Raw genomic sequence first — 21,168 nt, forward strand, 5'->3', positions numbered from 1 at the left:
ACTTAATTACCTCTTTAAAGACTCTATCTCCAAATGCAGTCCCATTCTGAGATACTGGGAGTTAGGACTTCAACAAAGGAATTTTGAGGAGATCCAACTTAGCCCATAAACATATGTCAAAATGATAATATTTTGGATGTATTTTGTTAAATAAAACATTGTTCAAATGCACTTCACTTATTTTGCTTTACTTTTTTTAATGTGGCCACAGAAATGTGGCTTGCATTATATTTCTATTGGTCCGCACTGTATTTTATATCTTTGGAGTGTTAAAACACTGTATCCATCACCTGTTGGTGGAGTAAGAAAAAGTTCTAATTATGAATAAATTTCTCACTTTCTATTTAATTCCACTTTTAATACTCAGTTTTTTGTTTTGTTTTTTTTTAATTTTATTTATTTATTTATTTATTTATTTATTTATTTATGGCTGTGTTGGGTCTTCGTTTCTGTGCGAGGGCTTTCTCCAGTTACGGCAAGTGGGGGCCACTCTTCATCACGGTGCGCGGGCCCCTCATTATCGCGGCCTCTCTTGTTGCGGAGCACAGACTCCAGACGCGCAGGCTCAGTAATTGTGGCTCACGGGCCTAGTTGCTCCGCGCATGTGGGATCTTCCCAGACTAGGGCTCGAACCCACGTCCCCTGCATTGGCAGGCAGATTCTCAACCACTGTGCCACCAGGGAGGCCCAATACTCAGTTTTACTGAGGTATTGCTAATGAGCAAAAGCAGTGAGATGGTATATAAAGATCATGAAATGCACACAAGGAAAATTAGGTCAGAGTTCCATTTGGATCTTCCTCTCTTTATGATCTCAGGTACATCTTTTTCCCTCTCTGTGCTTTAATTTCTTCTTCCTTAGTGAATAATAATGGCTAAAATTTATTGAGGGTTTATTATGTGCCAGGCACTCTTCTGAATTCTACCCTAGTAATTTATTTAATCCACACAACAACCCTTTGAAAGGTAATAATGATAATAGGTACCATTATTACTCTATTTGACAGAAAACTGAAGGACCCAGAGATTAATTAACCTGCCCAAGGACACAGAATTAGTAAGTGGTAGAACCAAGTGGTCTAACTTGATCACCTCCTTTATTCCTTCCCATGCTTCTCTCTCATAAGATTGTTTTGGGAATCAACTGAGATGGTGTCTGTGAATGCATTTAAAAATTATTGACAGTTATTTTTTTGGTCTGTTTTCCTAGAAATGATGCAGATAAAGCTATTGTGTTTCTCTTTTGATCAGCAAATGTGTATATCTTCCTTGACTGCCTGGTCATTTCAGAGCTAAAAGAAGTGACTGTGTCTGTGTTTTTAATACATTATTGAACCACAACTCTTTAATTCAGAAATCATTATATCTATTTTACTTTGAAAGTGTTTATATGGATTGAGTAGACGTAAACAATTGGCAGAGGGAATATCATAGTACTCACTAATAGTAACATTTCTGGGAATTTTGAAGCCATGTTTAGGAAAAAGGGAAATTCGGGGGAAACTGTGAATACATGCATTAGTACATTTTCTTAGCAATATTTACATCTCTAATCTAAAGTTACCTTGTTATTCTGTAAAGGAACAACTTGATCTGGTCATAAAAAACATTATTTGGAACTGTAGATTGATTGATCAACATCTGTTAGTGGTTGTAGTCTGATATCTGCTCCTAAACTACTTTTAAAACAGTCTAGGGGAAGAAAGATTTTAAGAAACCACATCAATTTTTCTCTTATACTTCAAGTCATGTTTACAAATTTTATTAACACAACCCTCAGTACAATCTCATGTATACAAACTTTAAAATACTATAGAATTTTTCTAATAGTAATTGCACCTTTTCATAAATTTACCTTAGAAGAGTTTTAATTTTTATTATAAATGAAACCGTAAGTTGCTGATCTTTAAGTCATCTTGTTTCTCTTAACTTTCACCACTCTGTGAAAAGTAGACAGAATTTGATAGCTGAAGCAAGTATCAGTATTAAGGTGAAGCAAAGTAAGTTTTGTTTTAAATATATGTTCCATCCTCCATATTGGTAAGCAGGCAACACACACACACACACACACACACACACACACACACACACACAGAGTTTCAGAAGAGGGATGGAGAGAAGTAACAAAAGACAAACTCCAGACTCAATGGTTATAACTTCTGGTATATAGCTCTTTGTCCAATCAATCTTACTTTCAATATCAGTAGTTTCAGCATCTACAGTATATTTTATTTTTATCATCTTCATGAATTTCTATTTTCTGCAAACTGAAGTTTTGCCTAAATTGAGACAAACTTCCTTACATTTTAGAGTATTTGTTAATTGGGAACGACTATCTACAGAGACAGGAGTTCTGTTTTTGGCAACTTTGGAAGTAACTTTCCAATTCCAATGTATGTGCTGTCTATTTTATGACCCAGACAGATGGGGTCCAGTGCTGTCACCAGAAATGTTCTACCTTTGAACGTTGGAAACAAGAAATTTGCAATATCTCAACATGGCGAATTTCTTCTGATTTTACTTTCATCTCTCATATTAACAGAAACTAATCTAAATTGTCTAAAACAGCTTTTAGATGTTTTATCTGGATCATCTGGTAAGGCTGTTGGGCCCTTAAGGTGTATTCACTAATTCATTTGTAGGGATGGATGAAAAAGTTATCTTGAGGCCTTTGGGAATTCTGCAGTAGAATTCTGTGGTTGACAGCTTTATCAACTACAGTGTTCAGTGGATCTTGGAGAAATTTAAAACCCTTGACTGTAGCTGCTTCTTTAAAGGCTTCGTTTTTTTCCCTACACTCTTGAAAGAAGTAACGATTCTACCTAAAGCGTTTTACCATTGTGTGTTTTTAATCCACTGCATTCTTTTTCGTTTGTTTTTTACATGTTTTTGCATGTAAAGCAAGTGATACTGTATTTATATTGAACTTTTAAGATTATTTACCTCATAATATAAGGAAGAACTAAATTAATGCTTTCATAATACTTGAATTTTATTGCCCCTGCTTTCTCTAGGGCTTTATTAACTTTACTGTGATGCATCAGTACTCATCCATGTAAACATTTCTGAAGAACGAAACAATAGATAGATTTTGTTTTATAATATTTATGATTTTTCTTTCACATCTTTGTCCATCTTTCAGTCTTTATAACAAGACCCAATGTTTCATTGCATAGACCTTATAATCCCTTAATACCCTGATTCTAAAATGAATGAGCTTTAAGAATATCTGTTAAACAAATGGTATGATGGATGTAATAACTTGAAATTTCCCTGCAGTTATGCATTTTAGATAAGAAAAGTAGAATTCCAAAAGCATAGATTACTCTTTTGTGATGGTCATTTTTGTTCCTAGTCTTCAGGTATTATCTTCTTACAAATGAAACCACTAAGATTTTTCTTGTGATCATAATATTTGGTTACTTGAGTATGAAACATTTGTGATGATAGTGATGTTATAGAATTAGCAGCACCAAAAGAATCACTCTGAATCACAGAAGGGCTTTCATTGTGACCAACATCATGAAGAATTGTTTTACGTCTATAAGGCATTTCTCACAGGACTATATTTGGTCATCCTAGTAGCATTTGGAAGTACATCTTTCATTTCAAGGTATTTGTAGATCACTTTTGTTGGTGGGGTGAGTATCAACCCCACCCTAATCAAGAATGGATAAGAGGTAATATTATATAGCAGTTAAGAGAATACATTCTGCAATTGGAATATCTGTATGGAATCCCCACTCTACCACTTATTAACTAAGTGACTTTAAGCAAGTGAGTTTGCTTCTCAGTCTCCTCATCTGTAAAATGCAAATAACAACAATAGCAACAATAATAATAATATCTACTTCATAAGGTTGCTGTAGGATTAAATGGGTCAGTGAATGTAAATCAGTTTGAAAACTATCTGACATTTTACTGTCATTTAGTGAGATTTTTTTTTCATCATAACTTTCAATGTAGAAATGTTTCCATATGGTAGAAGTCAGTCTACCAATTTGGTTGAAGAAAAAAAGAAAAATATAGCCCATTAACTAGTATATGTAGTAATGTAACACGAATGCATCAATGTAGTAATGGTATCCTCTAAGGATTGTCTGAACATCATTTTAGCCCTATAACTTTCACCTTTTTCTTGTGGATTTGCCATCAACCATTATGATCCCTGCCTTCAGGAAACTTTCATTTTGGCTAGGGAAATGGACATTTACATACCTAACAAAGATACAAGACAAAGGATAAAAAATCTAAACTGGATGTTCAGAGGGTGTTGTGCTTTACCTGCAGCATTCAAAGATGTGTTACATTCGCGCTAAACCGTGAAGGACGAACAGGTGGAGGTGTAAGAAAAAAGTTTTAGGCTGAGAGAACATCATGAATATCTAAGTGTTTTATTCATTTGGACTCTTTAGGGCATAAGTAACAGAAATTAAATTCAAGTGTACTCAACTTTTTAAAAATAACAAAACCGTTTACTGACTGGTGTAACTACATAATCCAGAGGTAGATAGAGCTGTCCCAGCTGGATCCAGACATTCCAATAATGTCTTTAAATATCTGCCCCTCTCCATGTCTCAGCTATGCAGTTCTCTCTGTTGACTTCATTCACTGGCAGGTTTGACCCCTCTTCTCTCTGAGGCAGGCTAGCCCTCAGGCTTACATCTTAAAAAGTTTTCATCCTAACTGAAAAGGAACGTCTCCTTCCTAACAGTTCTGACAAATGTGCTGTGATTGGCTTTGCTTGGTCACGTTGCCATCTGTCATCGCAGAGGCCAGGCCAGATGGGTATCTGGGGGGACCTGGCCCTATCAATGAGGTCCCATCTAACCACCAGAACTGAAAGTGGAGGAGAGGAGGCTTCCCAAATTTATATTTGGTCTACCAAAAGAGGAGGGATGGCAAGACCTGTGATAGAATAGAGAGGATGAAGATGGATTATTTTTTGACTCATCTCTCTCTCCCTTAATCTAATTGCATTAGATTTCTCAATTATTAGAGAATGTTGTGAAGTAAAGTTAAATCATTAGAGTGGGACCATTGTAACTCCCCATCCCAGCCTCCCTGATCTTCTGCTTCTCTGAATTCTTACAGCACCTATAAACTCCACTAAGCAACGTAACACTGAATCACATACTATTTTATAATCTTTAGTGAGACTGTGTATTAGCATTCTCCAGAGAACAGATAAGTTCATAAATATGAACTTATTATGTTGAAATAATAATGAAATACGTGCCTCAAAGTACCAGACTGTAGCCTAGACTATCCTCAAAGGCTTCCTGGAACATGTTTCTCCCATTTTTTTTTTTTTTTTACAAGTTTCATTGCCTGCCTTTCTGGCCTCTGCAAATTAGAAGTGAATGACTGGGAGTGGGGAAAGGTTCTTAGTGAAACATTCTCCATATTGTGGGGCTAGAAAATTCAAAGCAGCATTACCATGGAAACAGTATTTTCAGAATGACAACCTGCTTCACTAAGAAAAGTTAAATGATATTTTTTACCCTTTTTTTAAAGGGAGTGGAGAATTGTATAACAATAATAAGATGCTTTAAAAGGGGCAAGCATTGGTTATCTGGAAAAATCACTTGTGTAGATCTGTAGATTAACTCCCAAAGTTCTCCACTGCTGAGAAGAGATGCAGCAAACTCCCCTTTAGCTCAATAGTATGTTTATGTGCATATTATTGCCAGGATACTTCAGATTTCTATTATTCTACTTTTAAAGAGTTGCAGTCACCAGCCTTATTTAGATAGTTTCAATGATCCTCAAAGAAGCCTGTGACATAATTAAGTAAGAGCTTTAAGGAAAGGAAGGAGACAGAAACAGAACATATGAAAAATAGATATCCTGATCAAGCCCAGAGCTTCTATAGTGGATGCTTTGAGGTATCGTGGGAATTATTTCTGATTTGGCTCTATCATTCTTTCACCTGTTAAAGTTTCAAGTCTTTAGGAGAAAGCTTTTAAATTAAAATTTTGTAAAGCAGCCTGTTTCTTGAATACTGTGAAATTAATATTAATTTTTATAAACAAGTTTACATTTATAGTGCTAAGTTGCTATTTTTGATTGTTTAAATTGCATTAGATTTCTCAAAAGCTATTTAGAAAAAATTTACAATAGGAAGGCTGTCCATTGTTATTTTTCAGAAGAAAGCTGGTTTTCACAATATTATTCACATTTTGTAAACAGCATCAATGAACCTGCACATAAAAGGTTAAATGTTTGCAGACCATTCTTTTTTGCCTCAAAGATCAGAGACAAATTACTATTTTTATTTTACATTCCCTTGATGAGGATAATGATAAACAGCTGTCACTTCAGTGCTTAGACTGCAAAGAATCCTATTGCAATCCTATAGTTTAAACAAAGAAAATAATACATAGTCATACTCAGTATTCATACAGAAAAGAGAATGAAAGAGAATTTGCTTAAGACTGGAGTTAGAGAAAAGGGAGTATTTGCTCTCTGCAGTTACTCAGTTAAAAGAAAAGTTCCACATATGTACATTGTCCCCATTCATCTTAGACATACTGGAAGGGGAAGTTACTCCTTCTTTCTTTCTAAAATGAGAAAAGAAATTAAATTTGCATTTTGAATTCTATGAGTCCCCATCATGCCCATGGTATTATCAGAGTAGTTAAGATTTGCATGTGACTACATGCCTACTAGTATTTCCAAAAACTAAAGAGAATTTCTAATTGTTTTACTGGTTATTCTGGAACGTTTCTTTTTTTTTAATGTTGAGAATTAAACCGTTCAGTGTTCTCCATTCACTCCAATGCTTTGTTTATTATTTGCATCTGATTTCAAAAAGTGAATGTCAATGTCTTTTGCATATTTTTATATGCAGAAATTAAAGCAAGGCTAAATGTTAAGAATAGTGTGAAGTGGGAAAATTCAGTGTTTCTATATGAAAATAAGAATGGTGGTATAATTTTCCTGGTGTTTCATGTTCCTAGAGGTTCTTTTAATAAATGCTGTTTATTCTGGTTTTCTCTTCTGGCTCAATCATTTTTTTTTTTTTAACAAATATCAGTATTTAAAATGACATCTTTTTCCTAGAAACTCTTTCTACATTTATTATTTTATCTGTGAAACTAACTTGATATATTATAGATTTTCCCCTGTTTCATAATACTTCTTGATTTTTTTATACCTAAGGAAAAACAGAAATTGGATTCACATTATATTCATCTTACACTTATTGAACACGTTTCAGCTCTCAGAGCCTCAGCATGCTCTTAGGTTGACAATAACAATGGTACCCACCTCCTAAGGTTGTGGTGTGGATCTTCTATGTAAAGTGCTTATCACAGTATCTAGAACACAGTAAGTGCTCAATAAATGTTCCTAGGAGAGGTAGTATGTTGATGTTGAAATGCCATCACCCCCTTTTGTTAAATACAACAGCAAAATCCCAGTATGTTTCAGATCAGAGAGACAAACTGAATTGTACTTTATCCATTATGGAGGTTTATATTGCTTTATGTAAAAGATGTTTTCATCACAAAGCTGTAGGTCATGTGGTCTCACTTATATACATAATTTCATCATCATTTTATCATCCTCACTATGATCAAGTAGTAGTGGATCCTAACTCATCAACTTGAGGTTTCTCTCATCTCCAATTTTTGTAACAAGTAGGCACTCTTGGAGATCCTGAAATGCACTGAGGCAGCTTTCTTGATTTAGGTAAACCCTTTTGTAGTGTCAGCTCCTCCTCCTTCTCCTCTTTCTCTGGTGCATCAAGCTCTGTTCTAGGTGCTGAGAAGGGAGAGATAAACAAGACCTCAGAGTCTAATAGGGGAGAAGTATAAAACTAGGCTGGATAAAATAATAAACAGTAGTACAAGAAAACAGATGAAGTACAGTATGGGGAGCGGTGGAGGGTCTGAGGGCCATCGGGAGTTTGTCTAGAAGAGGTGATGGTGGAGCTGGGTTTTGAAAGATGAAAGATCTTCACAGATGGGAGGAGGGGATTCCAGGCAAAGGGACTAGCTTGCAGTAAACATGGTGGTATAAAAAAATACAGTTTGCCATTTTTATATGGTTGGAATTGAAAATGTCTTGTGCTCAAATTTTTCAACTTAAATTTCCATAATGTGTGTTGAGAGTCAAGCGGCTCTCTAACTCATTCCATGAATATTCAGAAAGGAAAGAAAGAAACTAACGTTATTGAGCACCCACAAGGCCCTTGGCTAGGTTGCTTCATATGCATTATCTCATTTAACTTCCACAAGTTTTCCAGAGAAGTGTATTCCCATTTTAAAGATGGGGAAGCTGAGTCTCAGTTACATTAAATAAGTGAGGTGTGGCCACACAACTACTACATGATAAAGCCTGAATTTGAACCTAAAGTTTTTACTTTCAAATACAATACCCTTAAAACAACATCGCAGTTACAACTGATTCTTAGAATTTGGGCTCAGCATGGAACACAATCTGCAGTGGTTTTTATGCCCTGGAAAGATGTTTGGGAAAACAATTGGTTTTTCACTGCCATGGCTGACTTTCCCTCTATCACTTTACCACTCTATGGCCTTAGCTTTTTACCTATTTATCCCAGATCCTATTGTGCTTATATTACAAATTAATAATAAAAGTAAGAAACTACTTGATTTAATTCTTTCAGTGACCAAAGACCATTTAAAAAGAAATGGTATAGGGAAACAACTTTCATTTTTGAAACTTCCAATCCTCTCTCTTGCTGTAGTAGCAGTAAGATGCCACAGAAATGCCCTCCACAGTATGGTACTGGCACAAAAACAGAAATATAGATCAGTGGAGCAGTATAGAAAGTCCAGAGATAAACCCACACACATATGGTCACCTTAGTTTTGATAAAGGAGGCAAGAATATACTATGGAGAAAAGGCAGCCTCTTCAGTAAGTGGTGCTGGGAAAGCTGGACAGCTACATGTAAAAGAATGAAATTAGAACACTCCCTAACACCACACACAAAAATAAACTCAAAATGGATTAAAGACCTAAATGTAAGCCCAGACACTATAAAACTCTTAGAGGAAAACATAGGCGGAACACTCTGATATAAATCACAGCAAGATCCTTTTTGACCCACCTCCTAGAGAAATGGAAATAAAAACAAAAATAAACAAATGGGACCTAATGAAACTTAAAAGCTTTTGCACAGTGAAGGAAACCATAAACAAGACAAAAAGACAACCCTCAGAATGGGAGAAAATATTTGCAAATGAAGCAACTGACAAAGGATTAATCTCCAAAATTTACAAGCAGCTCATGCAGCTCAATATCAAAAAAAAAAACCCAATCCAAAAATGGGCAGAAGAACTAAATAGACATTTCTCCAAAGAAGATATACAGATTGCCAACAAACACATGAAAGAATGCTCAACATCACTAATCATTAGAGAAATGCAAATCAAAACTACAATGAGGTATCACCTCACACCAGTCAGAATGGCCATCATCAAAAAATCTACAAACAATAAATGCTGGAGAGGGTGTGGAGAAAAGGGAACCCTCTTGCACTGTTGGTGGGAATGTAAATTGATACAGCCACTATAGAGAACAGTATGGAGGTTCCTTAAAAAACTAAAAATAGAACTACCATACAACCCAGCAGTCCCACTGCTGGGCATATACCCTGAGAAAACCATAATTCAAAAAGAGTCATGTACCACAATGTTCATTGCAGCTCTATTTACAATAGCCAGGACATGGAAGCAACCTAAGTGTCCACTGACAGATGAATGGATAAAGAAGATGTGGCACATATATACAATGGAATATTACTCAGCCATATAAAGAAACGAAATTGAGTTATTTGTAGTGAGGTGGATGGACCTAGAGTCTGTCATACAGAGTGAAGTAAGTCAGAAAGAGAAAAACAAATACCAAATGCTAACACATATATATGGAATCTAAAAAAAAAAAAGGGGGGGTGTTCTGAAGAACCTAGGGGCAGCACAGGAATAAAGATGCACACATAGAGAATGGACTTGAGGATATGGAGAGGGGGAAGGGTAAGCTGGGATGAAGTGAGAGAGTGGCATGGACTTATATATACTACCAAATGTAAAATAGATAAGCTAGTGGGAAGCAGCCGCACAGGGAGATCAGCTCGGTGCTTTGTGTCCACCTAGAGGGGTGGGATAAGGAGGGTGGGAGGGAGACGCAAGAGGGAGGAGATACAGGGATATATGTATAAGTATAGCTGATTCACTTTGTTATAAAGCAGAAACTAACACACCATTGTAAAGCAATTATACTCTAATAAAGATGTTAAAAAAAAAAAAAAGAAATGTCCTCCAGTTATCACCCTGAAGTATGGGGCCAGACTCTCAGGATTGGAAAGTGACCATTGTGTTTTAGAGTGAGCACATATTATTTTAATATTTTTAAGGTGTTAGAAGAGCAACAGAAGCCTTTATAAATGTTTAGAATTTCTACCTTTGTTATTGTTGATTTTTGTGGCCTACAAATATGCCTTTCACCCATGCATATTGATCGAAAGTTAACGGTTATTTATAGATCTCTTTAAGCGATTCAGCACAGTGCTTTGCCGAGAACTGATTGGATGATTAAAAACCCAGCAGATCAAAGTATGTACATTTCCAAAGAAAAGTACTTCATGTCCACATTGGAAGCAATAAATTATTTCCCCCTTTTATTTTTTGCATTCATAATTAAATCTTTCCAAAGCTAGAAAGTAGCCAGACCACTAACAATATTTGTATCATGTTCTGGGGCTTAGATGGTTCAACCTGACTTGAAATGGAGACCATTTGTTCTAAGTTGATTTCAATGCCAAGCCAATAGGTCAGTCCTTAATGATGAAGATGCCATTCCAGCCCAGCCTCTGGTGGATAAGCCAAAATTAATTAACTCAAGTCACATAGTATAGAAAACAGATGCTTCTCTCGTGTTGCAGAAATAAATGCTTTGTGTATGGATGTGTTCTGTTTTATTCAAAGAATAACAAGTTAGAAGTTAAAATTGTAAGTTTTTCACAGTTGAGCCAGCCTTTAGTAGTGATGACAGAAGCATGAATTTATATAACAAATTCCAGCAAGAGCATGGAAAAATGAATTATCCCCTATATCTCTTACTTTGGCTCCAGGCCAGGCCTAGGAGATTTAGTTTTAAATCTGGACTGATCCAAGTGCTGATCCATTCCAATGCAGACCTAGGAGTTCCAGAACAACACCAAGGTTATTTCTAATCTATAGGATCCCTGGAGACGCCTCCCAGAAGTGTACATCTGCATCATATGTTTGGATTCAGTTCTTTGGCCAGCTTGCAAATGGCTTAAGATTAGATTGTTCTCTAGAGGTATGTTGTTAGGTGCACTGTTTATCTGGTCATCCATCTAAACATTCATTCAGAATTACAATCCTTGCTTTTCCTCAATTGTGGCAGGCTAAAGGTAGAATAATTGCATGGTTCTGATCTCTTTTCAGAATTAATGGCTGTTTGATAAGATAAAGATGTTACCATCTAGTAGTACAACTACAAATTCAGTAAACAGAAGTCTTTCATCTGATAATGTCTGGTATTTTTCTCTTCTGAATAAATGTGAAATAATCCATGTTTGGCTTTCCTTTCTGTTAGACTGAAAATGATGAGAATGGCCAAGCAGAAAACTTTTCCATGGACCCACAGTTGGAGAGGCAAGTGGAGACCATTCGCAACCTCGTAGACTCCTACATGTCTATTATCAACAAATGTATCCGAGACCTAATTCCAAAAACGATAATGCATCTTATGATCAATAATGTAAGTGATTATAAACTGTCTCATTTTAACCTCTAACCCATCCTAGTGTGGAAATTGCTCACATTCTCTTCAGCTTCTTTGTGATATTTTCTGGATGGTCGAAATACCTATCACCTAGGCTTATCAATTTCCATTACAAGTGGTAAGTGAATGACGAGTGTAAGAGAAGTTAAGAAAGAAAACATAAAACTTCTAGCTACAGTACAGTGGTATTCCCTATTGGCTGTCTCCTCTAGAAGGGTGCGAATTTGCTTACAATAAAGCAGAGCAAAAATACTCTAGTCAGGGTATAAATTAGTTGCAAAGCCAGCAATAAAACCAGATACCCTGGCTCCTAGACTTTGAGATTAAAGGCAAAAGATATTTATTCTCTTCTACATATACACACATACTGAATATGGTAATATGATTATTTTCACCTTCTAAAAACTATGGAATGCTATTTTAACCTGGGAAAGGGCTTTTTGCCCTGTCTGCTTGGCTACAAAGTCAGTTACCTTTTCTAAGGTAAAGATGATAGAGCCACGGATCTCAAAGTGCCTGCTAGACTAGCCATCAGTTGATCTATATTGCATAGAGTCTCTCCCTTTTCATGGTTATTTTTATAGCAGTCAGAAAATGATACTTAAATTACATGGTCTGGTTTGGTCCTTTTGGTAGCTACTTTGTTAAAGCATAAATAACATCACAATTTGTTTGAGAACTTATCTTTTAGATAAGATAGGCTATAATGAGGTGTTTTATAGCAGGCTTTTCTGACTCTTGAAAAGTGAGACACCAACGATTTTATTCCTAGTTATCTTCTAAGGACACCTTCTTATTTAAATCAATGATATATTATGAGCATTTGCTTGTAACAAATAAAAATTAGATGGTAAAGTACTGAAAAGAGCCCCACACTAGAATTTAGGAGAAACCTGGATTCTATGCTTGGCTCTGCTACAGACTCTGTTAACCTAAGACAAATCCTTAACTTCTTTCTACCTATTTCCTCCATATGTGAAATATGAATCATAGAAAAAGTACCTGGCTTAGGGATTTGTTCCCCAAGACAGTATATATGGAAGTACAATGAAAAGTATAATTGTAAGAAACTAATATGGCTGCCTACTTAAGAATTGTAAATAGCCATTATCCATATATAAAGATTCCTTTCAAAATTCTAAGTATGACAGTCCATTTGTTGTTCATGATCTATGAGTTTCTTGACTTTAAGAAGCCCCAAACAGTCACGGGAGCAATCTTGTTTTTAACTCACTGTATTTTTGTACACATTTCATTTATTCAAACAAGGTTAGTAGGATGCCTTGAAGCATCAGCAGCAGGTAAGGAATGTATTGCAAATATATTGGAAACTATAAATTATATACTTAAGCTTGGTCAATGGCCTACTGTGTGACCTGAAGCAAATCATTTGGCCCCTCTGAGTTGAACTCAGTCACTTCTAAAACTACAGTAAGAACCCTGAACTACCCCACAGGGTTGTCAGAGAACATCATAAGTGTGACTATATGCCATTTTGAAAAATATAAAGTACTAAGCAAATAGTCTATTTTTTAAATTACCCTCTTAACTTCACTTAAATGAGTTCAGGTTGTTCTGCCATGGAATCCAGGCACTTGCTTATTTAAACATTTTCCTGATTAAGTATCATTTATCTTTTCACTGTTTTACTGAGAGTCATTAGTGCTGCCATCAGTTCAAACGCTGCTCTGCTCTGCACTGTATTAAATCATCAGCACAGGAAATAGCACTTCCTGTCTATAGCTGTGAGGAGTGGCTTGACATAAATTAGTTAAAAGGAAAAAAAAACCTGTTGCAGATCTAACCTACTTTCACCTTCTCAAGAAACACACACACACACGCACGTGCGCGCGCGCGCGCGAGGGTAATTGCCCTCACTCCTCACTGGTGTGCTCACTTGCTTCATGAAATGGCGAAAGCCCCACCTACAGGGTATTACCCATGGAAGTAAAGTTCTGCTAATTGTCTCCAGGGAGACCTCACATAAGAGTCATGAGAAAGAAGACTTCAATTAAGATCTGATCTCCAAGGTCAAACCTTGAAGTAGAGATTAATAGGAATAAGGAGAAAGCAAAAACATTATGTAATGCTGGATTCTTATGAAGTTATGGTTATCTTTGTTTGAATTTAACTTTTCATATCTACCAGAAAATAGTTTTACACATCTAGGATGACTGCTTTTCTTTGGGTATTATTTTATCCACTTTTTTACTATATATATAAGAGTATATAGTTTTATATATATAATATATATTTTAATTTTATATATGTAATTATGTATATGTAAAAATACAAATCCCTTTTTAAAAATGTACTCATATTCTCATGGCATGTTATTGTACAGAACATCTGAGCCCTTTTTGTTCATTCCAGAAGAATTTGTTCATTCCCGTTGAGTACAAGGAACAGAAACACAGTGAACACCCAGCACTGTGTCATGCATATGTGTTGACTTTTTTTTTTATTTAAAGTGAAGAGATCTTCAAGTGAGAGAATTAATCATAGAATCACAACAAGAAAACAAATACTTTGACTCCTTATTCTGAATTCCATCCACTTAACCCTGCTGTTTCTATAAATGGTTGTGGGTGAGAAAGCTAGCTGTTCCTCTAGAACCAATAAATGCCTAAAACCGGGTCCTCTATTTGTTGACTATCACTACTGAAAGTGGTGCTGTGGCCTTTCCTCTTTGAAATGGGAGTGACTACTCTGCCTTCTGAAAAAGAATATGTTTCAGCCAACTTTCATAAAGTTCAGAATTTGGTGGGCAGTTTCCTTTGAAAGTTTACATTAAGCGTTCTGCCACTCAAGTCTCCATATGGAATTGTTTAAGAAATTTAAAGCCAGCAATAAATGCCTCCCCTCAGACATACTGTAAGCCTTTGTCTATTGAAATGCAGCAGCTGTTTCATTGCTTAAACATACCAGGTAACAGCAGCACAAAGAAATAGCAAGTTTACGACAGGCGGTTGTTCTAGACAGGCTACGGGCAAAGAAACAGAGTTTTGTTCGGTACATTAAAGAAAACACACATATAACGCCCCACAGCAAGCATATTTTGATGGCCTCTTCTCTGTAGCTCACACCACCAGAAGTTCTCCATCAGAGAATCAAGAAAGTGGATCCAGTTTTATTTGAAAAGTATTACTGGCTAAGTGGCACACACTTCTGTGTTTGAACAGAATAGCCACCTGCTGGGTACTCATGATTTTGTCCAGTTTCTAAATGAAGAAATTGAGGCCCCAAGAGGTTTAAGTGACTCACCCAGAGGGTTCATTTTACTTGAAGATTTAATTAGGGTTTGTTTGAATATGAGAAACAATGTTTTGTATCTTAACTAGTAAGTAGTTTAAAACATCTTTCCTCATATTCAAACAAACCCAGATAATACAAAATAGAATGTAAAGTTTTTTATGAAACATTTTAAGAACCAAACTTGAAACCTAGAAGCATTTCACACTTGGAGCCTGTGCCCCTGGACCCCTGGAGGTCCATGTTCACTCTCCTTGGCCATTGATGCTTTGGTGGAAAATTAGTAACATGTGCCCTAGTTTCAAAACTTACTGTAACTTTAATGTGTGTGAAGTAGAGTGTTATTTTAAATTTCGTTATTTGAGGGAAAAGTGCATCTTAAATGCCAGAGCACTGATTTGTTTCCACGGGTCAAGAATTCTGCATCCTGCTCAAGAAACAGATCCTGACTAGGACCCAGAAGCCCCACTCTTGCTCCCCCTCCCCTATCACTCCCCACCAAGGGTAACACTCCTGCTTTCTTACACTGTAGATGAGTTCTAACTGTTCTTGAACTTTGGAATCATACAGTACGTACTTTTTTGTGTGTCTCTCTTCTTTTCTCGACCTTTGTGAGTCAAAGGATGTTACTTTAAAAAAAAAAAAAAAGAAGGAAAACTTCGTTGGGCTTTAGCAAAATGAAATCCCTCGGAAATGTAAAGCAGCCTTAAGCGGAAATGAGAGAATTGTGAGATCTCAAAGAATCACAAAATTCTACCCAAGTCCCTCTCTAAAACTAAACAAAATTAAACTTCTCAATTAAATTTTTATGTGCGTATTCATGTGAATGAGAGTTAATCACCGTCCCATTCTGTAGTTCCTACTGTCTCAAAACAAAGATTTTAAGGAAATGGTCTCCTTAGTAAACTGAATGGTATGAAAACTCTATAAATGCGTCTTCTATTTGTGAAGGCTTTAAAATGGTTTTAGTAATAAAGACAAAGAAAGTTAAAGATCCAAAAATACTGCAGGTTGCTAGAGAAGGGTTAAAGTAAGAAAGAGAGGAAAACATGTGGAACGTTTTTAATGACCTCACATTCCTTTACACTGAGCAGAACGACATGGTGCAGTAATGCCTGTTTATCTAGCCTGTAGAGTTTGAACTGGAATGAGGTTTTGTGTGTGAGAATTTTTTGGTGAACCACACAAAGATGTATAGGTTATAAGGTGTTATAATTAAAGGCATAAATATTATTTCAAATCTCACATCCAAGTATAATTAGTTTATGTCATGTTCTGTGAGGTATTTTCTAAATGCTATCATGTAAAAGGGATCCACTTGCCCTCCAACTGTGCAGAATCCTTGGTTTAAATATTTGTACCATTGACATACAAACTGCTCAGAAAGTCCCTGAAGTGTCTGGAAACTCCCCGAAGTCCCCCACCTTTGTTCCAGTTGTAGCATTAGAAAGGGAGGCTAGCAGGAGGAGAAGAGTCTTTCTAGAAGTTTTCTTAAGTGCAAAATAAAACGTTAACTTATGCTTTATGTTGAACTATGTCACTTGACGCCAGCACTGTTGCACTAGCTTCCTACCTCTTCATACCTAACGCCAAGTTAGACTATGTACTGTAAAAAGAATAGCTTTTGTTGATGGAGCACTGACTAAATGCTAGGCATCATGCTAGGCAATTTATATGCACTCTTTCACTGAATCCTTGTACCAACTCTTTTATTTTTTTTCCTTCCACCAACTCTTGAGGCAGCTCCTACCTTTAACCTCATTTTACAGATCAGGAATCTGAAACTCAAAGAGGTTAAGTTATTTGTCCAAGAACAATAAGTGTTAGAGCTAGGACTCAAATTCAGAACTGTCTGATTCCAAAGAATATGCCCTTAACCACTGTGCTATATTGCCATTTTCTCTCATGCTAAAATTATTCATATTATTTCAGAACATTGCCAAATCTTTTGGATAGTAGGCAACTATCCAACTATCCATCTATGTTACAGTTTTAGTGTGTAACATTTTGATGTGGAAGAGTTGATTCAAGGCAGATCTTTGATCAAAATGCTGAAGCAGGCTCTTACTATTTTATTTCGTGGTTTGTTTGACAGTTGCTTCTTAATTCAGATCTGCTTTAAATCTATTCTTGGAAGGATCTTCTTTTAAATTGTGTTTAATAGATTCTAAGTGATACTCCAGGAAGATGTAAAGCTTCAAAAGAGCTTAACCCAACTGATGGTCAATGCCAGGAAACTTGTCTGGTTTTGAGTTTGGAGTTGCACCATCTCTCCAAGTGGATACACACACCTCACAGTGGAAGATTTGTGCAAGCGTGCATGACTCCTTGGGTACCTGCAAGTGTGTTTGGCAGTAAATAAATCTTCAAGGAGGGGAATGAAATATTTCTTAAGCCAAATTTACTATCTTCTCTAAATCTGACTTTCCTTGACTTCCCCTCACCCAAACCTCAATGCCTGAGGTGTCTTTGTTCCTTTCTTTGTTGCCCTTCACATCCAAACAGCACGAAGTCCAGTTGGTTTTTCCTTTATAATGTCATTTCTATCTGCCCATATTTTCTATGCCACTTACTAAATTAAACCCTTATCATCTCATAAATGATCTGCAATGGCCTTCTGACAGATTTCTTTATCTCTACTACCACACTTGCAAATTATTTTCCAATCACAGCCAGATTGATATTCCTAAAACTCTCTTTTATTATTTCACTTACTTGTTTTAAAAGCCTTCCATGGCTTCCCATTGCCAAGTGGATAAAGTTCAAACACTTTTCCTTGACATTCAAGGCCTTGACATCTGGCCCAGGGTTATCTGGCCAAATTTACCTTCCACAGCTATCACACATAAACCTTCCCTTCCACCAGACAGTTGCCCAAATACGTCTTGTGTATTAGATTGCTTCCACATTTAAATCACTCCTGGTTTACAGAACATGTGCAGGGAACACTTTTTATTTCACCACAACAAAGCTGTGATTTAGCTGAATTTTCTGATTAGTAGAATTATCTACATGGTTTGATACCTTTAAAAAATAGTGAAGCTATGTGTTTTAGAGTCTTGTCATCTCTGAGTTACAAATGGAACTACAACCCAGGAATTTTGAGCATCTGACAGGTGTTCTGTTGTCTGCTTGAATTAGTAACAATTAAATGTACTGGACTTTGGCCTTTCTTAGAGCCAGTGACTCTAGATAAGCACTAGCTTTCTCATTTAACAGAGAAACTGAAAAATCCAAGTTGCTTTATTTTTCTAGGCTTAAGTTAATTGGCATACTTGTGCACCACACTAAAATAATGATGCTTAAACATAAATTATCTTTTCTAAGCACTCAAAGTAAGGTAAGGGGGTGAATGGAAAGAGCACTGGACTTCAAGTCAGAAGATTTGGGGTTCAACTTAATGTTGCGTGACCTTGGGCAAGTTACTTAAACTCTCTGAAGTCCATTCAGTTCCTTCATCTGTAAAATTGGGATAATATACATTTCATAAGTATGCAGTGAGAATTAAATCAGATAACTTGTGAAGGCACATTGGATTTCATTGATTCTCACATTCACTTTTTTTCACATTTAACATTTCTAACATGAAGATGCATGTTACACTCAATGACATCTCGGCATTCTGTTGTAGTTTAGTTGATGGTGTTTTTTTCTTTCTTAGTGGCACATAAAAGACTGGTGTGTCTTAAGATCAGTGGTGTCTTAGACTTGACGAAATATAACGATTGGTTCTCTCTCCCTCAGGGCTGCACAACATATGCATCGTCTCCATTCTTATCCTGCCAAAAAATGCCCCTCCCCTGAGACTCACACGAATTGTTCATATTTTAGTTTGTTTTCATATATCTGTTAACTATGGAACCTTATGTCAGTCCTCATCACTGTTAAGCTCTAGAAAGCAGAGAATATATCGCTTTTTCTTTTTGTAAATCAACTTGCATAATTATATACGATTCTGTATTTAATAATAAATATTCACTTATTGGTGCTAATTCCACTTTTGAGACAACACTGAAACCTGGGGTCTTAATAGTATTCCAGTGATTTTGGTAAAAGCTAGGTAAAGGGCTGGGAATACCAAGGAAGGCATAACTTGTGTTATTACATAGTTTTCTGTGTGTCGTTGTTTCCTGTTGAAAATACCACTGCTTACCTCCTGGTACCTTCCCTTGTCTATATATAAGCCAAGCAGCCTCAGACAACATTGCAGAAATGCTTGTACAGCCAACAGGCCCTGTTCTGGCGATGGTGAGGTTTGGCCCTCTTTTCAGCTAATCTATGTTTTTCTTTACTGTCAACAGCCATAAAACAGAGAGGAAAACTGTTATTGGCATTGGGAGGATAATGAAGAAAATAAGCGTAAACAGATGCACGATGCATCCCTTTCCCCAGAGTGGACTTTTGTGGCCTTTGTCCACAGGCTCTGAACCAGTTTATCATTCAATCGCTCATTCATTCCCATTTTTTACTTTTCTGTGGTGACCTGGCAGGTTAAAGATTTCATAAATTCTGAGCTCCTAGCACAGTTATACTCTTCAGAGGACCAAAATACTCTGATGGAGGAATCTGCCGAGCAGGCTCAGCGCCGGGATGAGATGCTTCGAATGTACCAAGCCCTTAAAGAAGCCCTCGTGGTCATCGGCGACATCAACACAGCCACGACGTTCACGCCCGCACCGCCGCCGGTGGACGACTCCTGGATCCAGCATTCCCGCAGGTAAGAAGATGGCTCCACATCACCGGAGGCCTCCCAGCTTGTCCAGTGTCATTTTCTGAATGTGCTCCCCTAAACCAGTATGAACCTAAAGAAAGAGGAAAAAAGATATTTAAGTCCAGGAGCGAGAGAGAAGGTCAGATGATCCCAACCGCTTTCAAAATCAAGCACAAAATCGTTGGAGACGCCTCATAGATTAACTGTGTGGTTTCCTTTACTCATAGAACTACCTGTTAGATCTGTGGCAAAGAACTACAAGACAGAGCTGCCAAGTAAACTATGAAAAACCTAACAAACTTTTTATCTTAGGTATTGGCATATCCCAATGATCTGTACTGTTCTAGGGTGTGATGGCTTAGGAGTGAATATGATTTGAACCTAATACATTTTTAGAAGGTGTCAAATTCAGAACCAGGCAGATCCATCTCCTGACCCTAAACATGGTCCTAAAGTAAATCGCTTGAGGAAATTGGATCCCAAAGATTACAGGTGGGGAATTCTGAAGTGTGTCCATATTCCATTGGAGATCAAAGAAGCCCAACTAAGAGAATTGGGGGCTGACTCACATGATAACTTCTTTTTGAAAGGGCTATTTTATCTTGAAGATTATGAGTTTGGAGGAACTAAGTGATTGGCAGTGGAAAGAATCAGAACATGAGAAATTCCTTAAAAATTTATTGACTTAAATAACTTTGTGTTACACATAATTAAAAAAAAACCTTTACACTTAAAAAAAAAAAAAATCAAGCGCAATATATCCTTACATTGGAACGTTATACAGCCATTAAAAAGAGTAAGTTCTTTAAGTAGTGAAATGAAAACACAGGCCAGTTAATGTGAAGCTTAAAAAAAAAATGTTAAGTTGTAGAACGCTGTGTACAAAAAAGCAATGTATGTATATATATATGGGGGGGGGGGAGAGAGAGAGAGGAAAGGTATTGCAGAATATAGTTAAAAAGGATACCCGGGAAAATATGTTGGTTGTCTCCACAGAGCAAGGGGGGAGGGGAGGGAAACTTTCTTTTCACTATTTACCCTTCTATACCATTTAACATCCCTAACGCGTGTCTGAGTTAGTCAGAAAATACTTTTTAAAAAGCAGTCAGTTATGAAATATTTTTTAAGGATGAATTCCAGCGGAAAGGAGGATGGGCAAACTGCTGTCGGTCTCTGCCCCCAGGTCCCCGCCTCCAAGCCCCACCACCCAGCGGAGGCCGACGCTGAGCGCGCCCCTCCCGCGGCCCACGTCCGGCCGGGGGCCCGCACCCGCCATCCCCTCCCCGGGACCCCACTCGGCGGCGCCTCCAGTGCCCTTCCGGCCTGGCCCGTTGCCTCCTTTCCCCAACAGCAGCGACTCGTTCGGGGCGCCTCCACAGGTTCCGTCTCGGCCCACCAGGGCCCCTCCGAGCGTCCCAAGGTG

General features: G+C 37.1%; 1 protein-coding gene and 1 non-coding gene across 10 annotated transcripts in view; both read left to right on the forward strand.

The window, feature by feature from the left end:
* DNM3 (dynamin 3) overlaps positions 1-21,168 on the forward strand; it is a 576,309-nt gene that overhangs the window by 525,890 nt on the left and 29,251 nt on the right. For all 9 annotated transcript variants that reach the window (XM_059936430.1, XM_059936401.1, XM_059936392.1 and 6 more), the window contains 3 exons: positions 11,594-11,758; positions 19,525-19,751; positions 20,929-21,165. In XM_059936430.1, the coding sequence (XP_059792413.1) occupies positions 11,594-11,758; positions 19,525-19,751; positions 20,929-21,165 (629 nt within the window). The remainder of the gene's footprint in view (positions 1-11,593; positions 11,759-19,524; positions 19,752-20,928; positions 21,166-21,168) is intronic.
* On the forward strand, positions 19,879-20,013 carry LOC132354930 (small nucleolar RNA SNORA18). Its single transcript, XR_009499468.1, has one exon. It is a non-coding gene; the product is annotated as a small nucleolar RNA SNORA18 (small nucleolar RNA).

Source organism: Balaenoptera ricei, chromosome 1 (genome assembly GCF_028023285.1).
Source record: "Balaenoptera ricei isolate mBalRic1 chromosome 1, mBalRic1.hap2, whole genome shotgun sequence".
Taxonomy (NCBI): Eukaryota; Metazoa; Chordata; class Mammalia; order Artiodactyla; family Balaenopteridae; genus Balaenoptera; species Balaenoptera ricei.